Here is a 25,503-nt window from a genome sequence, read left to right on the forward strand (position 1 = left end):
CCCTACGGCCCTTCCTATGGTCAGCTGGCGGTGTTGCTTTTGGTTTATGTGGCCGAGCAGCTGCATCATCTGGTTCCTGCAGTTCTGTTTGCAGACTCTACATATGCAAACATTTTCTGCAGTTAATGAAGTTTTCTCAAGCTCTTATGAGTTTTATTTCCACACTGCTTCAAGACTTTTTTAAAAATGGGGGAGAGGGAGGCTAAAATGCAAAACATTAACTCATAGAGCTGCGACCACACCTAAGACTGCTCTCTTTCCCTCAGGGGAGATTTGTTGGATGGAGTGAGGATTTTTTTATTTTTATTTTTTTGCATGTCATGACTGAAGAGCTTCTTTCATGATGCCAGACAGGAATGAAGAGCGTTAGGGTTTAGTCATCACCTGTTTCCCCCGCGCTGTTTACCCTTCCCCTGAGATTATTCTGGACAGTAAACAAATAGATTTTATTGCAGACTTGTTGCAGGACTATTTTATGTTGTTCTCTCACCTTGCAACTTAGAAGAGTAGAAACTAAAAACCTGCAGCTTGTAATTGCAACATTCCTACAAGTATTTTTAATAGCTTGTAATTACAGTAAAAAGCAATTATATGTTCACATTGCGCATTACTTGTAGCAGGCATAAGACAGAGCTTTACTGAGGTGGTCTAAACCTATAAAATGACTGACGGCTTCCCTTCTCGACTGTGTGTCAGCAGGCCTCCATCCACAGTGGTTCATTGATGCTTTGACCATGACATCCACTTAAGGGAAAACAGCATTGGTGATCATTTGATACCTCCAGCTAACAGCCCACCCTGTAGAGAGTAAAACAGTTAGCACAGTGAGGATCTCTCTCTGACTGAGCAAACAGTGACTGGTGATTGTTTCTTTGAGTTGCCCATTAACAGCATGTGGATGGGAGAGTTTTGCAAGGAGCAACTACACGTGCCTCACTTTAAGGCAGTTTGGGTTGTAAAGGATTGCTTTTGCAGTTTGAGGGGGACTTAATTATTACCCTGATATAATTTATCAGTTGCCCTATTAGCTGCTAAAACTCCAAAGAAAGTTCAAACTAACTGTGTACAGCACCATATTCAAGAGCTGCTGTGAGCTCAAATATTTTTAAGAAAAGCCTGATTGTAAATCATTTGAGCTGGAGGGAAGTTCGGTGATGTTGTCCTTGGAGTAAAGATATGGTTTAGGGCTTAAACACTGGAGAGCCTTCAAGACTGAGCTGTATCCACTTTCCAGCACTGGCTTTTTCTGTATAACCAACTGCTACACCCTCTTCATAACTTCATTTACCTTAGGAGTGTTTCTCTTTCTCTCTCATGGGAAGCTCAAAACCAGGACTAATTATCTATCCAAAGGCAACATCTGTCCTTTATCAGCCCATTTATTTTTCTTGCACACTGTTATATATGTGTATATGTGTGTGTGTGTGTGTATCAGTGGGTGTGTTTGCTAAGAACAAATGAGCTGTTCGTGTATGGTTATGAATCAATATACAAATGGAAAAATTGACCTAATCCTGCCTGAGGAAAACTGGGTCATTTAGATCATATGAAGTCATTACTAAAGACAATATTCAGAAAGCTGAACAAGAAGCTTAGTTTATCTTGGCTTTATTTTAACTTGAAACAAAGGAAAACAATTGCCATAAGTAGTAATGCTAATTTAGTAAAAACTGAGCTCATGTTGCATGTTTCTTGTCTAAACAATGGGCTGATATGCATGCAATGCATGTAAGCACTGGGAAGTAAGTGGAAAGAATTAAAAAAGCAGGAACTCCAGCAACACTTGAGAAACGAAGAACAGCTTTAATAATTGACCAACGCGTTTCGGCTTGTGGCCTTCATCAGGGTCATGACCCTGATGAAGGCCACAAGCCGAAACGCGTTGGTCAATTATTCGGCTTGTGGCCTTCATCAGGGTCATCAGGGTCATGACCCTGATGAAGGCCACAAGCCGAAACGTGTTGGTCAATTATTAAAGCTGTTCTTCGTTTCTCAAGTGTTGCTGGAGTTCCTGCTTTTTTAATTCTTTCATCTTCTCCATGCACCTTGGAAGCAGGTGAAGTTGTGCCAGGATTTTTTGCTGTGAAGTAAGTGGAAAAATACAGACTGTGGAAGGATGGCAGACATTCCACACAGTTTCAGCATGCATTGTGGAAAACCCCAAAATAAGAGCGATGCTTTTGGTTCTCTAAAACCCCATAGAGTGTTTTGGGGGGTTTTTTCGGTCTGATTTGTATTTTCAGAAAGAGTTTACAGTGCAGACGTGAGTGAAGGCCTCTTAAATGTTCACTCCAGGAGGCCGATAAAGATGTGGTGAGGCAGTAATGGGTAGTTTTACAGCACATCCATCTATTAACATAACCACAGTAGCTTTACCTTTAGGGTTGCTGGGGTGCTGTGGCCCATAACAGCTCACACTGACTTTACACAATAAACAAAGCCTCTTTGAAATTAGGGTTAAGTGGATGCATTTGGATTGTAGAGGTAACAGGATTCAAGTAGCAAGTTAAAAGACATGGCCATGTTGGTCTCACAACCTAATTTTCAAAGGCCAAGGTGTATAGGAAAAACAAATCTTTTTTAAATCAAGTTTGTTTGTTTCTTTTTTCGCAAGAAAAAAAAAGTCCTCTTAAAGAGAAATTATCCATGTCTGTTTGGCCCGAAGTGACCGCCTGCAGCCAAAAAGCTAAAAAAAAGCCAACGTGGATGGACAGTAACAAACTCTTTGTCATGCCTGCACATGTCCTGCAAAGCCATTAATCTCAGGAGCCAACCCCCTTACCTTTGACTTCACAGAACTGGTGCAGCTGTATTGAACTTGACATCAGTTTGTCCACACATCACTAAAACAGACAGTTTTCAGTCTCGCATCCAGATGCTCTCAGACCAAACATAAGATTTGTGGAAAAGCTTAATTTTGGCCACATGTGTAAGGAATGAGAGATGTGTTTTCTTTTCGTTCTGTAGAAATATCCCTCGGAGATGATGCTCAGGACTTAAATTGGACTGAGGTGGACATGTTAAGACGTAGACCTGGTGCAGCGAGGGGGAGGTGGAGCAGTACACTGTCAGGTTGAGTTGCAGGCTGCCCTGCGGGGCATTCCTTCAGTTCATATGCAGCCAAAACGCTTGATGAAAAGTGCAAGTCCGTTAAGGACTGAGCACTTTCACAGGAATAATACTGCCTTTCACACTCTCCTTATCCTCTCTGGCTTTATCTCATCTTTGCCCTTCCCTTGGGACATTCAAGTGAGAACAAGAGTGACGTTCAGCTCCACCTCAGATCCCAGTCAGGTTCAGTGTGAAGCAATTTGACAACAGGCTGATTTACATCTCTCACTGTCTAGATTAGTCCAGCGCTAATGTTTAGCAGGATCTCCAGTTTCAAATTGGTTTTAGTTTAGTAGCATGTTAAGTTTAATAATTAGTGTAAACAAAAAGCATTAGTTTGATGAACAATTGAAAGTAAAAGAATTATCAAACTGATTATGCACTAAATTAGCTCACAAAACTAGTAAAGTCAACCTTATAATGGAACAAAAGGGAAAACCAGGCGATTTATGCTCATTCATTAGTTTGAAATATTTCAGTCTTGATCAAAGAGTGAGACAAATCAAACCATAATCACACTGCCTTGATCAGAGCAAAAGGATGGTTTAGATGGGCTGGTCACCAAATCTTCTGCTTGATAAAATAAGCTCTCTAAGAGTATTAAATATGGATCAAAAACAGCTGCACCTTCCCAAACATTGTCCCGTGTGTAGTGAAGTAAGAATGTGTGAAGATTAAAGTAATCAAATGCCTTTTGAATATGATTTGCTTTGGCAGGTGCTGAAGGACTTAGGCACGCAATTAAAACAAAGTGCTTCAGTATTAGCCACAGAACTAAAGGCAGTGAAGTAGAGCCAGTTATCTACCAATCAGAAATTTAGTGGTTCAGTCCTTGGCTCCTGTACTCTGCCAATTGCCCTTGATGCATCTAATTAGAAAGTACTTATAAGGTGCAGAATAAAAGCACTATGTGTGTGTGGTTTGTAGTTAAAGGCACTTTGAATACTCTATATAAATTCCAGCTCATCTATCATTGGGTGTTTTCAGCAAAACATACCAAGGGAACGTTTACAGATGTGTAACAGGACGATTTCAATCCAATCAAAGCACATCCCTGAGAGCTACAGAAGCGAAACTGTTACTGTTGGTATATGTCATGTCCGCCTGTTTATCATGATTAATTCAACATACTGTGTCCATAGCCCCTCTGGTGTCCCTCCGTCTAGCACAACAAAATCTCTCAAAGACACCATGGTGAGATTTTGTTTTATCGGGATGTTTCAAAGCAGAATGTCCTGGCCACATGCCCAGGAAGAGGGCAGGAGCTCTTTCATCTCCATGTATCCTACAGCATCTTGCAGTGTCTCACAGCACTGCTCACAACACAAAACACAACCCAGTACAACACATATTTTTACGCTATTTTATAGACTTCTTTTAGGAAATCCAAGTGGAAATGACACTTCTGGGTTGGTTTCTGCCACTGAGCATGAGCCTCAGAACCGAACAGATCACCCTGCAGTACTCAGTTGATCCAAGAGCAGACTTTGACCTCTGCCACATGACCTGTAGAACAGAGGTGTCCTTATCCAAAGCACTGAATCAAGCAGCGTAATCGCTTGGAGAGAAGGGCCAGAGAATGAGGCCACTATGAGAGTGGTGTTTTTGAAATCCCTCAAGTCAGCGCTTGCTGTGATTTCTTTCCAGGGAAACAATACAAACATCACAAACTTTAATTACACGCATACTGAGCCGAAATGTACGTCATGAGGGCTGAGTCACAGAAGAAGCTGCATGTGTCAACTGCTTTCAAAGTGATGCCATCTGAGAAAGTACCACATAAGGAAAAGGAAGAAATCCTGCTGTAATTATTAAATGTTTTAGATGGTAATTTTGATACAGTGTATGATAGGGTAGCACAGCACCGAGGCTTTTAAAGTTTAATGTGTGCCATTGCAGCATCCTGTGGAAACCACTGTATAATTAAAGTTAAAGTAAGGTGTGAATTTACCTCTATAGTGTGCCCAGTGATACCACTGATACCTGGCATTATATTGCATGCCCATCTGAGCCTCAAAGCCTCAGAGCTTACAGCTTATTGCAGTGACACGAAATTTAAAAAGCATGAAAATGCCATATGCGTCATATTGTATGTGGCTGCTTTCAGCAATTATGGGGATATTCAGAGGAAGGAATCAACTGCGATAAGCTCTGCCAGGTCAGTGTTTTTGATGGGCTCACTCTCACCACTCCATTGTACCTGTGCACTACCTACTTATCACCAAACAGCTGGCAGACAGAATTATCACATAGTTAGTGAACGTAATGGGGCTTTTAGCAGCTGAAGAGACAGATATTAGCCCCAGGAGATGGTACACACCAAACAGTGAGCTCAAAAGCAGAGACTAGTGTGCATACATACACACACCAAGAAGACAAAAATGGCTCCAAATAATCTTTTTTCATAACAGCTGCAATACTATTTAAACTATGTTTTTTTTAAAGCATGTAAAATATAGTTGCAGGTTTTAGTTTTTTTATTCTGCTTGTTAGCAAAAATTAAGATACTAGCTGTGATCAGATCAGTTACTAAGCTGGTGTGTTTTTTTATTGGACATGTGCCAGTGTAATCCTCAAAGGAAAAGCAAGTTTATCATATCCTTCTTTGCTCTGCTTTCATCACAGATTTATGGCTGGTCGGATTTTTATGAGGTGTTACTTTTTGGTGAAAGGCGTGTTGCATCTGCTTCAAAAAAAGATCATAATGAGATAAGACACGATGTAATTGTAACAGAGCAGATTAAGAAAGTATCTGCGGAAGCCATTGGCTCAGCTGTTTGCAAACACACACACCATGTTCTGAGGGATTTCTGAAAAAATTCAAACATACAACTCTGCTGTGTTTCTGACATAAATGAAGACAGAAAAGTAAACATAAAGACGTTTGTATGGTTACTGGATACAGCTAGCTGGTATATAATGATGTGCTACGTGGTGGCTAGCTACACAGCTATGGTTAGCATAAAATAAACACATTAGCACAGTAAAGCTGGAGGATGGCTAACTTTCTTACACTCGACAAAAGTTAATGTGAGGGTTCCCGATGTTTAGGGACAAATGCCACTGCATGGCAAGGTGCTGTAAACAGACCAAACTTCAGTCAGGAGAACAACTGGGATAATACATCCACAATAAGAGGTTAGTCTTACATTTATTGCTGCATGGGCTGGGCTGTAGTTACATCGTAAGGTTTTAAAAACTGAGCTTTAAAATGAATAGTGGTAATAAAAACCCAGAAAAGCCTACAGTGACCAGTGCCTCTTTCAGAGGCTTGTTCACATTAAATAGAACAAGATACAAGTCATTTAAACATGTTAAAAACACAACAGCCTTAGTTTGGACGCAGGTTTATCACGTCATCACTTAAAGACCGGCGGAGGCCTTTAGAATGTTTTTAATTCAAATGAATGTTGTCAAAGCATTAACAGCAGGAAACATTTTGTAGGACGCTGGCAAGATGCACACACAATTGCGGTGGCTTGCAGTGGAGAAAAACAGAGGACAAAAAAGGAAAAAGAGATTATTTTCTAAGGTAAGGACCGCTCAGCAAGTGAGAGATGATAAAGTGGAAATGTAAAGGTGACAAGGCAGTGTCCACGTTAATGTTAAACTTTTCTAAACACAGTCTGGACTTGTACATATGTTGCTGTTCCAAAAGAGAAATTGAATTATATATATATATATGTATATATATATATATATATTACTTCAGTAAGTTTTTGCTTTGTAGTAGCATATTATCTTACTGGATTTGTAATAATTTTACTGAAGTAAAGAAATTCTCCTGTCACTGGTCATGGAGATAAAAGACTGTTCCAGATGGGCATCCCTCCTTATTTATTTTCTCTGACTGGGTTTAGGAGACAGAGGCATTGTACATGGGTACTCACATTTTGTAATTCTTTTGGTGTGGTATAACAAAGCAAGTACTTTCTTACAGCCCATTCTTACACCAACCATGTTTAAACATTTTGCAGCCTGCCTCTAGACAAAGTCAACACCCTATAACAGAGACATGAAAATGTTTGTATCTTAGGATCTGGTATCATTTGTTGTTTAGCTACAGAAACTATGCGTCTATGTGTGTGTTTGTGTGTCTGTGTGTGTGTGTGTGTTTTAGTTGTATTTCATGCTTGAAAGCACACTTGAATTTGTGTCATCCATCAGTAAAAACCACACTGGCACTTTAATGCTTCTCTTTCCTGAAAAAATTGGAGATTTGTGCCATTTCAGAGGCTCCTGGAGACTGGGGAAAATTAGTTTTTTTACAAAAACATGAAATTTTGATATATAGAAACCAGGTTGATTATTGCTAATGTGCCAAAGGCCTTTGAATGCTTTTAATTCAAATGAATGTTGTCATAGCATTAACAGAATGACACATTTTTGTAGGATGTTGGCAAGATGCATACACAATTGCTGTGGATTGCAGTGGAGAACAAGGGAGGACAGAAAAGGAAAAAGAGATTATTTTCTAAGGTAAGGACTGCTCAGAAAGTGACAGATGATAAAGTGGAAATGTAAAGGTGACAGGCAGTGTCTACATTAATGTTAAACTTTTCTAAGCACAGTGTGGACCTGTAGATGTGTTGCTGTTCTAAGGTACCTGTTTGCTCCTTAGTGTGAAATGCTTTCAACAGAAAAGTAAATAATTAGCTGTTATTCAAAGGTGATTTATCACTAATAAGTTAGGCCATTGTTAGAGGCTGAGTTTTGAAAGATATTAAACACAAAGGATTCTTGATTAAAATTTATGGAAGACATTTGCAAGACAATAGATAGAGTTGGCTTTGGTGCAAAATAACAAAAGATTTAAAATACAGTTTTTGCATCTATATGTATTTTATGTGTGTGTGTGTGTGTGTGTGTGTGTGTCTGTGTCTGTGTGTATGAATGAAATTATTCTTGAATTGTTATGATATAAGCATTTAATTCAGTTACCAAAAAAATCATTCAACTCCATTTGATCGCAAAACCAGAACCAATAAACGCTCTTAGATTGTACACTTTGCGGGAGGGCGTGGAATGTACAGTGGCGTGGTAGTCGTGTCCTATTGCATGTGTGGCAAACACAGTGTGGACCTGTATATTTGTTGCTGTTAGGAAAGACAAATTGAATTATATATATATATATATATATATTACTTCAATAAGATTTTGCAATACAGTAGCATATTATCTTACTGGATTTTTAATAATTTTACGAAAGTAAATCAATTCTCCTGTCATATGGAGATAATAGACTGTGCCAGATGGGCATGCCTCCTTATTTATTTTGTCTGACTGGGTTTAGGAGACAGAAGCATTGTACATGGGTACTCACGTTTTGTAATTCTTTTAGTGTGGTATAACAAAGCAAGTACTTTCTTACAGCCCATTCTTACACCAACCATGTTTAAACATTTTGCAGCCTGCCTCTAGACAAAGTCAACACCCTATAACAGAGACATGAATTTTTTTTTTTTTTTTCTTAGGATCGGGTATAATTTTTTGTTTAGCTACAGTAACTATGCATCTATGTGTGTGTGAGTGTGTGTTTGTTTTAATTGTATTTCATGCTTGAAAGGACACTTGAATTTGTGTCATCCATCAGTAAAAAACCACACTGACACTTCTGTTTCTGCTTCTGTTTCCTGAAAACAATTGGGATTTGTGCCATTTCAGAGGCTCCTGGAGACTTTGGAAAATTTCTTATTTTACAAAAACATGAAATTTTGAAATATAGAAACCAGGTTTAATTATTGCTAATGTGCCAAAGGCCTTTGAATGCTTTTAGTTCAAATAAATGTTGTCATAGCATTAACAGAATGACACATTTTGTAGGATGCTGGCAGCATGTACATACAATCGCTGTGGATTGCAGTGGAGAACAAGGGAGGACAGAAAAGGAAGAAGAGATTATTTTCTAAGGTAAGGACTGCTCAGAAAGTGACAGATGACAAAGTGGAAATGTGAAGGTGACAGGCAGTGTCCACGTTAATGTAAAACCTTTTCTAAACACACTGTGGACCTGTAGATGTGTTGCTGTTCTAAGGTACCTGCGTGCTGCTTAGTGTGAAATGCTTTCAACAGAAAAGTAAATAATTAGCTGTTATTCAAAGGTGATTTATCACTAATAAGTTAGGCCATGGTCAGAGGCTGAGATATGAAAGATATTAAACACAAAGGATTCTTGATTAAAATTTATGGAAGACATTTGCAAGACAATAGATAGAGTTGGCTTTGGTGCAAATTTACAAAAGATTTAAAATATATATGTTTGTGTGAGTGTCTGTGTGTGTATGAATGAAATTATTCTTGAATTGTTATGATATAGGCATTTAATTCAGTTACCAAAAAATCATCAAACTATTTTATTTGATTGCAAAACCAGAACAAATGAAAGGTCTTAGATTTTTATACTTTGCTGGAGGGGACCAGAGTGTACAGTGGCGTGGTAGCCATGTCCTCTTGCTCGCGTGCGGTAGGGATCCAGTATAAGGTGCCATAAGGTAGGGCTGGGCTATATCATACCGTTCACGGTAATACCGGTGTAATTTTGGGCAACGATAGGAAAATGAAATATCGCGATAGAATATGGGTAAAACCCGCATGCGCAGTGCCTTTGTTTACATATGCACATGGCGGCGACGCAGAATGAGAAGAGCGAAAGTGGATCGTTAAATGAAACGGATGAACCAGAACTGGTTTGTAAAAATGCTGCAACTTCAGTGGTGTGGAACTGGTTTAGCTTTCGTCCGTCAGATACACAGCAAAGCACTGTTTTTGGTAGCGCATGCTAGCGGGCCGTCGTTATTACCGTGTTGTTTGGAAAATACGGCACACTTAAAATCAATCCTTTGATTTTTCTGAAAATCGACAGTGCCCCTTATAATCCCGTGTGCCTTATGTATGAATTCTGGTTGTGTTTACTGACCTCGAAACGATTTTATGTGGTACACGGCGCTCGAAAATCTGTCAGATGTTTCAGTACGACTTTGCTAAGCTACGAAGGTGCACCGCTTGATGGATTGTCAGAGCATTACGGCTATCGTAGGCAGGAGCCTCGCGGAGTGATACGTACTGTGCTTCAACATAATATTACCGTATTGTGTGTGTATAACCTCTTTTTAAGTTTTGTGGATATTATACATGGTTATGCTGAGGATGTGTCGGCCAATTTCCACTGGAAATGCCTTTTGGTTAAACTGTCAGCAAGGAATTTGCATTTGCACTGTTAAATTTTTATATAACTTTAATGCACATAAAAAATAGCTGCTTGTTTAAGTGAAAATACATTGATGAGGTTTTTTGCACTAATAAAGTTGTGGAATTATAAAGTATTTTGTCTAGTATCAATTATATCGTCAGTTATATCGTTATCGCAAATTTTCAAATGTATATCGTGATAAATATTTTTGGTCATATTGCCATGCTCTACCGTAAGGGACATTATTACTGAAATGCTCTCACACACCCTGCTGAAATGCTCTCACACACCCTGCTGAAACGCACTCACACACACCGCTGAAACCCGAGGCATTTCGGCTGAACAGGAAGTTGTTTCCTGACAAGGAAACTGAAGGAAAAAGTGCTACATTTCAAACCACTACATACTGGCATTTTTCACGATTTTTCTTCTCGATCCACTTCGAGTTTTAAATATTAGATAGATAGATATATGTACGTATAGCTATCTATCTATCTATCTATCTGTCTATCTATATGTAAATATGTACATACATAAATGCCAGTATGCAGAAGACACGTGTTTCTAAGCCAGTCGGCACCCAAACCATAATATGCATAAGTAAAGTGCAACAAGAATGTAGGTGCGGCTTGCGGTGCGGCTAGCTTGACTGTGACTTTGCATGTGAGGGCTCACTTGACCACAGTCTTGTAACAGGCTGCTGCCCCACAGCTGTCGCATTTGAGTTCTGATGGTTTCTGCTGAGGATAATATATTGTTAAGCAATGCAGCTGCTTCACTTAGGCTACTAGCAGGTTGCTGAGTAGACATCTGTGTAGTGGTTTGAAATGTACCACTTTTTCATTCAGTTTCCCTGTCAGGAAACAGCTTTGTGTTTAGCTAAAATACCTTCTTTTTCAATGGAGTGTGTGAGAGAGTTTCAGTAGTGTGTGTGAGAGCATTTCGGTAATAATGTTCCTTATAGTCCAGAGTGTGGGACAGCGTGGGACTGGTGTCCTCTTGTGTGCGCGTGAGAGGGGCCCGGATTGTGTGGAGGCGTGGGAGTGGCACCCTCTTGCACGTGTGCAGTTGGGGTCCAGTATGTTGGTGGCGGTGTGGGAGCGGTTTCCTCTTGTGCGCATGTGAGAGGAGCCCGGATTGTGTGGAGGCGTGGGAGTGGCACCCTCTTGCATGCGTACAGTAGGGGCCCAGAATGTGGACTTGTGGCGTGGGAGCGGCGTGGGAGCTGTGGCCTCTTGTGCACGTGTGAGAGGGGCCCGGATTGTGTGGAGGCGTGGGAGTGGCGCCTTCTTGCACGTCTTCAGTTGGGGCCAGTATGTTGGGTGGCGGTGTGGGAGCGGTTTCCTCTTGTGCGCGTGTGAGAGGGGCCCGGATTGTGTGGAGGCGTGGGAGTGGCGTCCTCTAGCCCGCGTACAGCAGGGGCCCAGAATGTGGGGTTGTGGCGTGGGAGCGGCGTGGGAGCTGTGGCCTCTTGTGCACGTATGAGAGGGGCCCGGATTGTGTGGAGGCGTGGGAGTGGCACCCTCTTGCACGCGTACAGTAGGGCCCAGAATGTGGGTTGTGGTGTGGGAGCTGTGGCCTCTTGTGCACATGTGAGAGGGGCCCGGATTGTGTGGAGGCGTGGGAGTGGCACCCTCTTGCACGTGTGCACTTGGGGTCCAGTATGTTGGGTGGCAGTGTGGGAGCGGTTTCCTTTTGTGCGCATGTGAGAGGGGCCCGGATTGTGTGGAGGCGTGGGAGTGGCACCCTCTTACATGCGTACAGTAGGGGCCCAGAATGTGGACTTGTGGCGTGGGAGCGGCGTGGGAGCTGTGGCCTCTTGTGCACGTGTGAGAGGGGCCCGGATTGTGTGGAGGCGTGGGAGTGGCACCCTCTTGCACGTGTGCAGCAGGGGCCCAGAATGTGGGGTTTTGGCGTGGGAACTGTGGCCTCTTGTGCACGTGTGAGAGGGGCCCGGATTGTGTGGAGGCGTGGGAGTGGCACCCTCTTGCACGTGTGCAGTTGGGGTCCAGTATGTTGGTGGCGGTGTGGGAGCGGTTTCCTCTTGTGCGCATGTGAGAGGGGCCCGGATTGTGTGGAGGCGTGGGAGTGGCACCCTCTTGCATGCGTACAGTAGGGGCCCAGAATGTGGGGTTGTGGCGTGGGAACTGTGGCCTCTTGTGCACGTGTGAGAGGGGCCCGGATTGTGTGGAGGCGTGGGAGTGGCACCCTCTTGCACGTGTGCAGTTGGGGTCCAGTATGTTGGTGGCGGTGTGGGAGCGGTTTCCTCTTGTGCGCATGTGAGAGGGGCCCGGATTGTGTGGAGGCGTGGGAGTGGCACTCTCTTGCATGCGTACAGTAGGGGCCCAGAATGTGGACTTGTGGCGTGGGAGAAGTAAATAATTAGCTGTTATTCAAAGGTGATTTATCACTAATAAGTTAGGCCATCATTAGAGGCTGAGATATGAAAGATATTAAACACAAAGGATTCTTGATTAAAATTTATGGAAGACATTTGCAAGAGAATAGATAGAGTTGGCTTTGGTGCAAATTTACAAAAGATTTAAAATATATATGTTTGTGTGAGTGTCTGTGTGTGTATGAATGAAATTATTCTTGAATTGTTATGATATAGGCATTTAATTCAGTTACCAAAAAATCATCAAACTATTTTATTTGATTGCAAAACCAGAACAAATGAAAGGTCTTAGATTTTTATACTTTGCTGGAGGGGACCAGAGTGTACAGTGGCGTGGTAGCCATGTCCTCTTGCGCGCGTGCGGTAGGGATCCAGTATGTTGGCTGGCGGTGTGGGAGCGGTTTCCTCTTGTGCGCGTGTGAGAGGGGCCCGGATTGTGTGGAGGCGTGGGAGTGGCACCCTCTTGCACGCGTACAGTAGGGGCCCAGAATGTGGGGTTGTGGTGTGGGAGCTGTGGCCTCTTGTGCACATGTGAGAGGGGCCCGGATTGTGTGGAGGCGTGGGAGTGGCACCCTCTTGCACGTGTGCACTTGGGGTCCAGTATGTTGGGTGACAGTGTGGGAGCGGTTTCCTTTTGTGCGCATGTGAGAGGGGCCCGGATTGTGTGGAGGCGTGGGAGTGGCACCCTCTTACATGCGTACAGTAGGGGCCCAGAATGTGGACTTGTGGCGTGGGAGCGGCGTGGGAGCTGTGGCCTCTTGTGCACGTGTGAGAGGGGCCCGGATTGTGTGGAGGCGTGGGAGTGGCACCCTCTTGCACGCGTACAGTAGGGGCCCAGAATGTGGGGTTGTGGTGTGGGAGCTGTGGCCTCTTGTGCACATGTGAGAGGGGCCCGGATTGTGTGGAGGCGTGGGAGTGGCACCCTCTTGCACGTGTGCACTTGGGGTCCAGTATGTTGGGTGGCAGTGTGGGAGCGGTTTCCTTTTGTGCGCATGTGAGAGGGGCCCGGATTGTGTGGAGGCGTGGGAGTGGCACCCTCTTACATGCGTACAGTAGGGGCCCAGAATGTGGACTTGTGGCGTGGGAGCGGCGGCCTCTTGTGCACGTGTGAGAGGGGCCCGGATTGTGTGGAGGCGTGGGAGTGGCACCCTCTTGCACGTGTGCAGCAGGGGCCCAGAATGTGGGGTTTTGGCGTGGGAACTGTGGCCTCTTGTGCACGTGTGAGAGGGGCCCGGATTGTGTGGAGGCGTGGGAGTGGCACCCTCTTCAACGTGTGCAGTTGGGGTCCAGTATGTTGGTGGCGGTGTGGGAGCGGTTTCCTCTTGTGCGCATGTGAGAGGGGCCCGGATTGTGTGGAGGCGTGGGAGTGGCACCCTCTTGCACGCGTACAGTAGGGGCCCAGAATGTGGGGTTGTGGCGTGGGAGCGGCGTGGGAGCTGTGGCCTCTTGTGCACGTGTGAGAGGGGCCCGGATTGTGTGGAGGCGTGGGAGTGGCACCCTCTTGCACGCGTACAGCAGGGGCCCTGAATGTGGGGTTGTGGCGTGGGAACTGTGGCCTCTTGTGCACGTGTGAGAGGGGCCCGGATTGTGTGGAGGCGTGGGAGTGGCACCCTCTTGCACGCGTACAGCAGGGGCCCTGAATGTGGGGTTGTGGCGTGGGAACTGTGGCCTCTTGTGCACGTGTGAGAGGGGCCCGGATTGTGTGGAGGCGTGGGAGTGGCACCCTCTTGCACGCGTACAGTTGGGGTCCAGTATGTTGGTGGCGGTGTGGGAGCGGTTTCCTCTTGTGCGCATGTGAGAGGGGCACGGATTGTGTGGAGGCGTGGGAGTGGCACCCTCTTGCACGCGTACAGTAGGGGCCCAGAATGTGGGATTGTGGCGTGGGAGCGGCGTGGGAGCGGCGTGGGAGCTGTGGCCTCTTGTGCACGTCTGAGAGGGGCCCGGATTGTGTGGAGGCGTGGGAGTGGCGCCCTCTTGCCCGCGTACAGCAGGGCCCAGAATGTGGGGTTGTGGCGTGGGAACTGTGGCCTCTTGTGCACGTGTGAGAGGGGCCCGGATTGTGTGGAGGCGTGGGAGTGGCACCCTCTTGCACGTTTGCAGCAGGGGTCCAGTATGTTGGTGGCGGTGTGGGAGCGGTTTCCTCTTGTGCGCATGTGAGAGGGGCCCGGATTGTGTGGAGGCGTGGGAGTGGCACCCTCTTGCACGTGTGCACTTGGGGTCCAGTATGTTGGGTGGCAGTGTGGGAGCGGTTTCCTTTTGTGCGCATGTTAGAGGGGCCCGGATTGTGTGGAGGCGTGGGAGTGGCACCCTCTTACATGCGTACAGTAGGGGCCCAGAATGTGGACTTGTGGCGTGGGAGCGGCGGCCTCTTGTGCACGTGTGAGAGGGGCCCGGATTGTGTGGAGGCGTGGGAGTGGCACCCTCTTGCACGTGTGCAGCAGGGGCCCAGAATGTGGGGTTTTGGCGTGGGAACTGTGGCCTCTTGTGCACGTGTGAGAGGGGCCCGGATTGTGTGGAGGCGTGGGAGTGGCACCCTCTTCAACGTGTGCAGTTGGGGTCCAGTATGTTGGTGGCGGTGTGGGAGCGGTTTCCTCTTGTGCGCATGTGAGAGGGCCCGGATTGTGTGGAGGCGTGGGAGTGGCACCCTCTTGCACGCGTACAGTAGGGGCCCAGAATGTGGGGTTGTGGCGTGGGAGCGGCGTGGGAGCTGTGGCCTCTTGTGCACGTATGAGAGGGGCCCGGATTGTGTGGAGGCGTGGGAGTGGCACCCTCTTGCACGCGTACAGTAGGGGCCCAGAATGTGGGGTTGTGGTGTGGGAGCTGTGGCCTCTTGTGCACATGTGAGAGGGGCCCGGATTGTGTGGAGGCGTGGGAGTGGCACCCTCTTGCACGTGTGCACTTGGGGTCCAGTATGTTGGGTGGCAGTGTGGGAGCGGTTTCCTTTTGTGCGCATGTGAGAGGGGCCCGGATTGTGTGGAGGCGTGGGAGTGGCACCCTCTTACATGCGTACAGTAGGGGCCCAGAATGTGGACTTGTGGCGTGGGAGAAGTAAATAATTAGCTGTTATTCAAAGGTGATTTATCACTAATAAGTTAGGCCATCATTAGAGGCTGAGATATGAAAGATATTAAACACAAAGGATTCTTGATTAAAATTTATGGAAGACATTTGCAAGAGAATAGATAGAGTTGGCTTTGGTGCAAATTTACAAAAGATTTAAAATATATATGTTTGTGTGAGTGTCTGTGTGTGTATGAATGAAATTATTCTTGAATTGTTATGATATAGGCATTTAATTCAGTTACCAAAAAATCATCAAACTATTTTATTTGATTGCAAAACCAGAACAAATGAAAGGTCTTAGATTTTTATACTTTGCTGGAGGGGACCAGAGTGTACAGTGGCGTGGTAGCCATGTCCTCTTGCGCGCGTGCGGTAGGGATCCAGTATGTTGGCTGGCGGTGTGGGAGCGGTTTCCTCTTGTGCGCGTGTGAGAGGGGCCCGGATTGTGTGGAGGCGTGGGAGTGGCACCCTCTTGCACGCGTACAGTAGGGGCCCAGAATGTGGGGTTGTGGTGTGGGAGCTGTGGCCTCTTGTGCACATGTGAGAGGGGCCCGGATTGTGTGGAGGCGTGGGAGTGGCACCCTCTTGCACGTGTGCACTTGGGGTCCAGTATGTTGGGTGACAGTGTGGGAGCGGTTTCCTTTTGTGCGCATGTGAGAGGGGCCCGGATTGTGTGGAGGCGTGGGAGTGGCACCCTCTTACATGCGTACAGTAGGGGCCCAGAATGTGGACTTGTGGCGTGGGAGCGGCGTGGGAGCTGTGGCCTCTTGTGCACGTGTGAGAGGGGCCCGGATTGTGTGGAGGCGTGGGAGTGGCACCCTCTTGCACGCGTACAGTAGGGGCCCAGAATGTGGGGTTGTGGTGTGGGAGCTGTGGCCTCTTGTGCACATGTGAGAGGGGCCCGGATTGTGTGGAGGCGTGGGAGTGGCACCCTCTTGCACGTGTGCACTTGGGGTCCAGTATGTTGGGTGGCAGTGTGGGAGCGGTTTCCTTTGTGCGCATGTGAGAGGGGCCCGGATTGTGTGGAGGCGTGGGAGTGGCACCCTCTTACATGCGTACAGTAGGGGCCCAGAATGTGGACTTGTGGCGTGGGAGCGGCGGCCTCTTGTGCACGTGTGAGAGGGGCCCGGATTGTGTGGAGGCGTGGGAGTGGCACCCTCTTGCACGTGTGCAGCAGGGGCCCAGAATGTGGGGTTTTGGCGTGGGAACTGTGGCCTCTTGTGCACGTGTGAGAGGGGCCCGGATTGTGTGGAGGCGTGGGAGTGGCACCCTCTTCAACGTGTGCAGTTGGGGTCCAGTATGTTGGTGGCGGTGTGGGAGCGGTTTCCTCTTGTGCGCATGTGAGAGGGGCCCGGATTGTGTGGAGGCGTGGGAGTGGCACCCTCTTGCACGCGTACAGTAGGGGCCCAGAATGTGGGGTTGTGGCGTGGGAGCGGCGTGGGAGCTGTGGCCTCTTGTGCACGTGTGAGAGGGGCCCGGATTGTGTGGAGGCGTGGGAGTGGCACCCTCTTGCACGCGTACAGCAGGGGCCCTGAATGTGGGGTTGTGGCGTGGGAACTGTGGCCTCTTGTGCACGTGTGAGAGGGGCCCGGATTGTGTGGAGGCGTGGGAGTGGCACCCTCTTGCACGCGTACAGCAGGGGCCCTGAATGTGGGGTTGTGGCGTGGGAACTGTGGCCTCTTGTGCACGTGTGAGAGGGGCCCGGATTGTGTGGAGGCGTGGGAGTGGCACCCTCTTGCACGCGTACAGTTGGGGTCCAGTATGTTGGTGGCGGTGTGGGAGCGGTTTCCTCTTGTGCGCATGTGAGAGGGGCACGGATTGTGTGGAGGCGTGGGAGTGGCACCCTCTTGCACGCGTACAGTAGGGGCCCAGAATGTGGGATTGTGGCGTGGGAGCGGCGTGGGAGCGGCGTGGGAGCTGTGGCCTCTTGTGCACGTCTGAGAGGGGCCCGGATTGTGTGGAGGCGTGGGAGTGGCGCCCTCTTGCCCGCGTACAGCAGGGGCCCAGAATGTGGGGTTGTGGCGTGGGAACTGTGGCCTCTTGTGCACGTGTGAGAGGGGCCCGGATTGTGTGGAGGCGTGGGAGTGGCACCCTCTTGCACGTTTGCAGCAGGGGTCCAGTATGTTGGTGGCGGTGTGGGAGCGGTTTCCTCTTGTGCGCATGTGAGAGGGGCCCGGATTGTGTGGAGGCGTGGGAGTGGCACCCTCTTACATGCGTACAGTAGGGGCCCAGAATATGGACTTGTGGCGTGGGAGCGGCGTGGGAGCTGTGGCCTCTTGTGCACGTGTGAGAGGGGCCCGGATTGTGTGGAGGCGTGGGAGTGGCGCCCTCTTGCCCGCGTACAGCAGGGGCCCAGAATGTGGGGTTGTGGCGTGGGAACTGTGGCCTCTTGTGCACGTGTGAGCGGGGCCCGGATTGTGTGGAGGCGTGGGAGTGGCACCCTCTTGCACGCGTACAGTAGGGGCCCAGAATGTGGGGTTGTGGTGTGGGAGCTGTGGCCTGTTGTGCACATGTGAGAGGGGCCCGGATTGTGTGGAGGCGTGGGAGTGGCACCCTCTTGCACGTGTGCACTTGGGGTCCAGTATGTTGGGTGGCAGTGTGGGAGCGGTTTCCTTTTGTGCGCATGCGAGAGGGGCCCGGATTGTGTGGAGGCGTGGGAGTGGCACCCTCTTACATGCGTACAGTAGGGGCCCAGAATGTGGACTTGTGGCGTGGGAGCGGCGTGGGAGCTGTGGCCTCTTGTGCACGTGTGAGAGGGGCCCGGATTGTGTGGAGGCGTGGGAGTGGCACCCTCTTGCACGTGTGCAGCAGGGGCCCAGAATGTGGGGTTTTGGCGTGGGAACTGTGGCCTCTTGTGCACGTGTGAGAGGGGCCCGGATTGTGTGGAGGCGTGGGAGTGGCACCCTCTTGCACGTGTGCAGTTGGGGTCCAGTATGTTGGTGGCGGTGTGGGAGCGGTTTCCTCTTGTGCGCATGTGAGAGGGGCCCGGATTGTGTGGAGGCGTGGGAGTGGCACCCTCTTGCATGCGTACAGTAGGGGCCCAGAATGTGGACTTGTGGCGTGGGAGCGGCGTGGGAGAAGTAAATAATTAGCTGTTATTCAAAGGTGATTTATCACTAATAAGTTAGGCCATCATTAGAGGCTGAGATATGAAAGATATTAAACACAAAGGATTCTTGATTAAAATTTATGGAAGACATTTGCAAGACAATAGATAGATTTGGCTTTGGTGCAAATTTACAAAAGATTTAAAATATATATGTTTGTGTGAGTGTCTGTGTGTGTATGAATGAAATTATTCTTGAATTGTTATGATATAGGCATTTAATTCAGTTACCAAAAAATCATCAAACTATTTTATTTGATTGCAAAACCAGAACAAATGAAAGGTCTTAGATTTTTATACTTTGCTGGAGGGGACCAGAGTGTACAGTGGCGTGGTAGCCATGTCCTCTTGCGCGCGTGCGGTAGGGATCCAGTATAAGGTGCCGTAAGGTAGGGCTGGGCTATATCATACCGTTCACGGTAATACCGGTGTAATTTTGGGCAACGATAGGAAAATGAAATATCGCGATAGAATATGGGTAAAACGCGCATGCGCAGTGCCTTTGTTTACATATGCACATGGCGGCGACGCAGAATGAGAAGAGCGAAAGTGGATCGTTAAATGAAACGGATGAACCAGAACTGGTTTGTAAAAATGCTGCAACTTCAGTGGTGTGGAACTGGTTTAGCTTTCGTCCGTCAGATACACAGCAAAGCACTGTTTTTGGTAGCGCATGCTAGCGGGCCGTCGTTATTACCGTGTTGTTTGGAAAATACGGCACACTTAAAATCAATCCTTTGATTTTTCTGAAAATCGACAGTGCCCCTTATAATCCCGTGTGCCTTATGTATGAATTCTGGTTGTGTTTACTGACCTCGAAACGATTTTATGTGGTACATGGCGCTCGAAAATCTGTCAGATGTTTCAGTACGACTTTGCTAAGCTACGAAGGTGCACCGCTTGATGGATTGTCAGAGCATTACGGCTGTCGTAGGCAGGAGCCTCGCGGAGTGATACGTACTGTGCTTCAACATAATATTACCGTATTGTGTGTGTATAACCTCTTTTTAAGTTTTGTGGATATTATACATGGTTATGCTGAGGATGTGTCGGCCAATTTCCACTGGAAATGCCTTTTGGTTAAACTGTCAGCAAGGAATTTGCATTTGCACTGTTAAATTTTTATAGAACTTTAATGCACATAAAAAATAGCTGCTTGTTTAAGTGAAAATACATTGATGAGGTTTTTTGCACTAATAAAGTTGTGGAGTTGTAAAGTATTTTGTCTAGTATCAATTATATCGTCAGTTATATCGTTATCGCAAATTTTCAAATGTATATCGTGATAAATATTTTTGGTCATATCGCCCTGCTCTACCGTAGGGGACATTATTACTGAAATGCTCTCACACACCCTGCTGAAACGCACTCACACACACCGCTGAAACCCGAGGCATTTCGGCTGAACAGGAAGTTGTTTCCTGACAAGGAAACTGAAGGAAAAAGTGCTACATTTCAAACCACTACATACTGGCATTTTTCACGATTTTTCTTCTTGATCCACTTCGAGTTTTAAATATTAGATGGATAGATAGATATATGTACGTATAGCTATCTATCTATCTATCTGTCTATCTATATGTAAATATGTACATACATAAATTCCAGTATGCAGAAGACACGTGTTTCTAAGCCAGTCGGCACCCAAACCATAATATGCATAAGTAAAGTGCAACAAGAATGTAGGTGCGGCTTGCGGTGCGGCTAGCTTGACTGTGACTTTGCATGTGAGGGCTCACTTGACCACAGTCTTGTAACAGGCTGCTGCCCCACAGCTGTCGCATTTGAGTTCTGATTGTCTCTGCTGAGGATAATATGTTGTTAAGCAATGCAGCTGCTTCACTTAGGCTACTAGCAGGTTGCTGAGTAGACATCTGTGTAGTGGTTTGAAATGTACCACTTTTTCATTCAGTTTCCCTGTCAGGAAACAGCTTTGTGTTTAGCTAAAATACCTTCTTTTTCAATGGAGTGTGTGAGAGGGTTTCAGTAGTGTGTGTGAGAGCATTTCGCTAATAATGTTCCTTATAGTCCAGAGTGTGGGACAGCGTGGGACTGGTGTCCTCTTGTGTGCGCGTGAGAGGGGCCCGGATTGTGTGGAGGCGTGGGAGTGGCACCCTCTTGCACGCGTACAGTAGGGGCCCAGAATGTGGGGTTGTGGTGTGGGAGCTGTGGCCTCTTGTGCACGTGTGAGAGGGGCCCGGATTGTGTGGAGGCGTGGGAGTGGCACCCTCTTGCACGTGTTCAGTTGGGGTCCAGTATGTTGGGTGGCGGTGTGGGAGCGGTTTCCTCTTGTGCGCGTGTGAGAGGGCCCGGATTGTGTGGAGGCGTGGGAGTGGCACCCTCTTGCCCGCGTACAGCAGGGGCCCAGAATGTGGGGTTGTGGCGTGGGAACTGTGGCCTCTTGTGCATGTGTGAGAGGGGCCCGGATTGTGTGGAGGCGTGGGAGTGGCACCCTCTTGCACGTGTGCAGTTGGGGTCCAGTATGTTGGTGGCGGTGTGGGAGCGGTTTCCTCTTGTGCGCATGTGAGAGGGGCCCGGATTGTGTGGAGGCGTGGGAGTGGCACCCTCTTGCACGCGTACAGTAGGGGCCCAGAATGTGGGGTTGTGGCGTGGGAACTGTGGCCTCTTGTGCACATGTGAGAGGGGCCCGGATTGTGTGGAGGCGTGGGAGTGGCACCCTCTTCCACATGTGCAGTTGGGGTCCAGTATGTTGGTGGCGGTGTGGGAGCGGTTTCCTCTTGTGCGCATGTGAGAGGGGCCCGGATTGTGTGGAGGCGTGGGAGTGGCACCCTCTTGCATGCGTACAGTAGGGGCCCAGAATGTGGACTTGTGGCGCGGGAGCGGCGTGGGAGCTGTGGCCTCTTGTGCACGTGTGAGAGGGGCCCAGATTGTGTGGAGGCGTGGGAGTGGCGCCTTCTTGCACGTGTTCAGTTGGGGGCCAGTATGTTGGGTGGCGGTGTGGAGCGGTTTCCTCTTGTGCGCGTGTGAGAGGGCCCGGATTGTGTGGAGGCGTGGGAGTGGCGTCCTCTTGCCCGCGTACAGCAGGGGCCCAGAATGTGGACTTGTGGCGTGGGAACTGTGGCCTCTTGTGCACGTGTGAGAGGGGCCCGGATTGTGTGGAGGCGTGCGAGTGGCACCCTCTTGCACGTGTGCAGCAGGGGCCCAGAATGTGGGGTTTTGGCGTGGGAACTGTGGCCTCTTGTGCACGTGTGAGAGGGGCCCGGATTGTGTGGAGGCGTGGGAGTGGCACCCTCTTGCACGTGTGCAGTTGGGGTCCAGTATGTTGGTGGCGGTGTGGGAGCGGTTTCCTATTGTGCGCATGTGAGAGGGGCCTGGATTGTGTGGAGGCGTGGGAGTGGCACCCTCTTACATGCGTACAGTAGGGGCCCAGAATATGGACTTGTGGCGTGGGAGCGGCGTGGGAGCTGTGGCCTCTTGTGCACGTGTGAGAGCGGCCCGGATTGTGTGGAGGCGTGGGAGTGGCACCCTCTTGCCCGCGTACAGCAGGGGCCCAGAATGTGGGGTTGTGGCGTGGGAACTGTGGCCTCTTGTGCACGTGTGAGAGGGGCCCGGATTGTGTGGAGGCGTGGGAGTGGCACCCTCTTGCACGCGTACAGTAGGGGCCCAGAATGTGGGGTTGTGGTGTGGGAGCTGTGGCCTCTTGTGCACATGTGAGAGGGGCCCGGATTGTGTGGAGGCGTGGGAGTGGCACCCTCTTGCACGTGTGCACTTGGGGTCCAGTATGTTGGGTGGCAGTGTGGGAGCAGTTTCCTATTGTGCGCATGTGAGAGGGGCCCGGATTTTGTGGAGGCGTCGGAGTGGCACCCTCTTACATGCGTACAGTAGGGGCCCAGAATATGGACTTGTGGCGTGGGAGCGGCGTGGGAGCTGTGGCCTCTTGTGCACGTGTGAGAGGGGCCCGGATTGTGTGGAGGCGTGGGAGTGGCGCCCTCTTGCCCGCGTACAGCAGGGGCCCAGAATGTGGGGTTGTGGCGTGGGAACTGTGGCCTCTTGTGCACGTGTGAGAGGGGCCCGGATTGTGTGGAGGCGTGGGAGTGGCACCCTCTTGCACGTGTTCAGTTGGGGTCCAGTATGTTGGGTGGCGGTGTGGGAGCGGTTTCCTCTTGTGCGCGTGTGAGAGGGGCCCGGATTGTGTGGAGGCGTGGGAGTGGCACCCTCTTGCCCGCGTACAGCAGGGGCCCAGAATGTGGGGTTGTGGCGTGGGAACTGTGGCCTCTTGTGCATGTGTGAGAGGGGCCCGGATTGTGTGGAGGCGTGGGAGTGGCACCCTCTTGCACGTGTGCAGTTGGGGTCCAGTATGTTGGTGGCGGTGTGGGAGCGGTTTCCTCTTGTGCGCATGTGAGAGGGGCCCGGATTGTGTGGAGGCGTGGGAGTGGCACCCTCTTGCACGCGTACAGTAGGGGCCCAGAATGTGGGGTTGTGGCGTGGGAACTGTGGCCTCTTGTGCACATGTGAGAGGGGCCCGGATTGTGTGGAGGCGTGGGAGTGGCACCCTCTTCCACATGTGCAGTTGGGGTCCAGTATGTTGGTGGCGGTGTGGGAGCGGTTTCCTCTTGTGCGCATGTGAGAGGGGCCCGGATTGTGTGGAGGCGTGGGAGTGGCACCCTCTTGCATGCGTACAGTAGGGGCCCAGAATGTGGACTTGTGGCGCGGGAGCGGCGTGGGAGCTGTGGCCTCTTGTGCACGTGTGAGAGGGGCCCAGATTGTGTGGAGGCGTGGGAGTGGCGCCTTCTTGCACGTGTTCAGTTGGGGGCCAGTATGTTGGGTGGCGGTGTGGGAGCGGTTTCCTCTTGTGCGCGTGTGAGAGGGGCCCGGATTGTGTGGAGGCGTGGGAGTGGCGTCCTCTTGCCCGCGTACAGCAGGGGCCCAGAATGTGGACTTGTGGCGTGGGAACTGTGGCCTCTTGTGCACGTGTGAGAGGGGCCCGGATTGTGTGGAGGCGTGGGAGTGGCACCCTCTTGCACGTGTGCAGCAGGGGCCCAGAATGTGGGGTTTTGGCGTGGGAACTGTGGCCTCTTGTGCACGTGTGAGAGGGGCCCGGATTGTGTGGAGGCGTGGGAGTGGCACCCTCTTGCACGTGTGCAGTTGGGGTCCAGTATGTTGGTGGCGGTGTGGGAGCGGTTTCCTATTGTGCGCATGTGAGAGGGGCCTGGATTGTGTGGAGGCGTGGGAGTGGCACCCTCTTACATGCGTACAGTAGGGGCCCAGAATATGGACTTGTGGCGTGGGAGCGGCGTGGGAGCTGTGGCCTCTTGTGCACGTGTGAGAGCGGCCCGGATTGTGTGGAGGCGTGGGAGTGGCACCCTCTTGCCCGCGTACAGCAGGGGCCCAGAATGTGGGGTTGTGGCGTGGGAACTGTGGCCTCTTGTGCACGTGTGAGAGGGGCCCGGATTGTGTGGAGGCGTGGGAGTGGCACCCTCTTGCACGCGTACAGTAGGGGCCCAGAATGTGGGGTTGTGGTGTGGGAGCTGTGGCCTCTTGTGCACATGTGAGAGGGGCCCGGATTGTGTGGAGGCGTGGGAGTGGCACCCTCTTGCACGTGTGCACTTGGGGTCCAGTATGTTGGGTGGCAGTGTGGGAGCAGTTTCCTATTGTGCGCATGTGAGAGGGGCCCGGATTTTGTGGAGGCGTCGGAGTGGCACCCTCTTACATGCGTACAGTAGGGGCCCAGAATATGGACTTGTGGCGTGGGAGCGGCGTGGGAGCTGTGGCCTCTTGTGCACGTGTGAGAGGGGCCCGGATTGTGTGGAGGCGTGGGAGTGGCGCCCTCTTGCCCGCGTACAGCAGGGGCCCAGAATGTGGGGTTGTGGCGTGGGAACTGTGGCCTCTTGTGCACGTGTGAGAGGGGCCCGGATTGTGTGGAGGCGTGGGAGTGGCACCCTCTTGCACGCGTACAGTAGGGGCCCAGAATGTGGGGTTGTGGTGTGGGAGCTGTGGCCTCTTGTGCACGTGTGAGAGGGCCCGGATTGTGTGGAGGCGTGGGAGTGGCACCCTCTTGCACGTGTGCACTTCGGGTCCAGTATGTTGGGTGGCAGTGTGGGAGCGGTTTCCTTTGTGCGCATGTGAGAGGGCCGATGTGTGGAGCGTGGAGTGCACCCTCTTACAGGCAGTGTGGGTGGCATGGAGCGCGTGGGAGCTGTGGCCTCTTGTGCACGTGTGAGAGGGGCCCGGATTGTGTGGAGGCGTGGAGTGGCGCCCTCTTGCACGCGTACAGTAGGGGCCCAGAACGTGTGGCTGCAGTGTGGGAGCGGCGGCGTCTTGTGCATGTACGGGAGTGCAGTGGTGTTGGAACAGCGCTCCCTGGACTCCGGTAAAGGGGGAACGTTACCGGAGTTTTAAGAGTAAGCAGTAGTAGTAGTAGCAGGTGTGTTTGGCACAGCATCAACAGGAGCAGGAGAAGTAGTAGGAGAAACAGGAGCCTTAAAAGTGACAGAAAAAGAAGAAGGACCAGGAGGAGCATGAGCATCAGGACGCACGGTTGAAACAATAGGAGCACCAGGAACCAAGAGGAGCAGGAGAAATGAGAGGAAATGAGAAATGAAGTAATGTGCCAAAGGCCTTTGAATCCTTTTAGTTCAAATGAATGATGTCATAGCATTATTAGAATGACACATT

General features: G+C 49.6%; 3 protein-coding genes across 18 annotated transcripts in view; 1 reads left to right on the forward strand and 2 right to left on the reverse strand.

Moving 5' to 3' along the window:
• Positions 1–6,065: 6,065 nt before the first annotated feature.
• Positions 6,066–25,503, forward strand: part of LOC100691069 (visual pigment-like receptor peropsin) — a 36,293-nt gene continuing 16,855 nt past the window's right edge. For 2 of the 7 annotated variants that reach the window (XM_025897732.1, XM_019366859.2), the window contains exons 1-2: positions 6,483–6,643; positions 8,935–9,021. In XM_025897732.1, the coding sequence (XP_025753517.1) occupies positions 6,569–6,643; positions 8,935–9,021 (162 nt within the window). In that variant the 5' untranslated portion in view covers positions 6,483–6,568. Of the gene's footprint in view, positions 6,250–6,482; positions 6,644–7,503; positions 7,591–8,934; positions 9,022–25,267; positions 25,431–25,503 lie in introns of those variants that run through there. The other 5 variants (XM_025897731.1, XM_025897730.1, XM_019366858.2 and 2 more) reach the window with 5 other exon arrangements.
• On the reverse strand, positions 10,559–14,246 carry LOC112842010 (inactive histone-lysine N-methyltransferase 2E-like). Of its 3 annotated transcripts, XM_025897736.1 has the most exons (4): positions 13,454–14,246; positions 12,230–12,454; positions 11,893–12,116; positions 10,559–11,545 (listed from the first exon to the last, which is right to left on the reverse strand). In XM_025897736.1, the coding sequence occupies exons 1-4, from the start codon at positions 13,690–13,692 to the stop codon at positions 11,259–11,261; spliced, it is 975 nt and encodes a 324-aa protein (XP_025753521.1). In that variant the 5' UTR covers positions 13,693–14,246; the 3' UTR covers positions 10,559–11,258. The 3 variants fall into 3 exon arrangements, with proteins under 3 accessions (XP_025753521.1, XP_025753522.1, XP_025753520.1); XM_025897737.1 differs by lacking the exon at positions 12,230–12,454 and having other exon boundaries at positions 11,893–12,229; XM_025897735.1 differs by having other exon boundaries at positions 10,565–11,545; positions 11,893–14,246.
• LOC109204838 (extensin) lies at positions 14,711–25,270 on the reverse strand. Of its 8 annotated transcripts, XM_025897725.1 has the most exons (8): positions 25,032–25,270; positions 24,687–24,713; positions 18,498–18,808; positions 18,035–18,147; positions 17,213–17,798; positions 16,652–16,976; positions 16,488–16,538; positions 14,711–15,724 (listed from the first exon to the last, which is right to left on the reverse strand). In XM_025897725.1, exons 1-8 carry the CDS (start codon positions 25,152–25,154, stop codon positions 14,966–14,968), a joined length of 2,295 nt encoding a protein of 764 aa, XP_025753510.1. In that variant the 5' UTR covers positions 25,155–25,270; the 3' UTR covers positions 14,711–14,965. The 8 variants fall into 8 exon arrangements, with proteins under 8 accessions (XP_025753510.1, XP_025753508.1, XP_025753507.1 ...); XM_025897729.1 differs by having other exon boundaries at positions 15,551–15,724; positions 16,652–17,212; positions 17,326–18,147; XM_025897723.1 differs by having other exon boundaries at positions 15,105–15,724; positions 16,488–17,798.

Source organism: Oreochromis niloticus, linkage group LG13, assembly GCF_001858045.2.
Source record: "Oreochromis niloticus isolate F11D_XX linkage group LG13, O_niloticus_UMD_NMBU, whole genome shotgun sequence".
NCBI lineage: Eukaryota > Metazoa > Chordata > Actinopteri > Cichliformes > Cichlidae > Oreochromis > Oreochromis niloticus.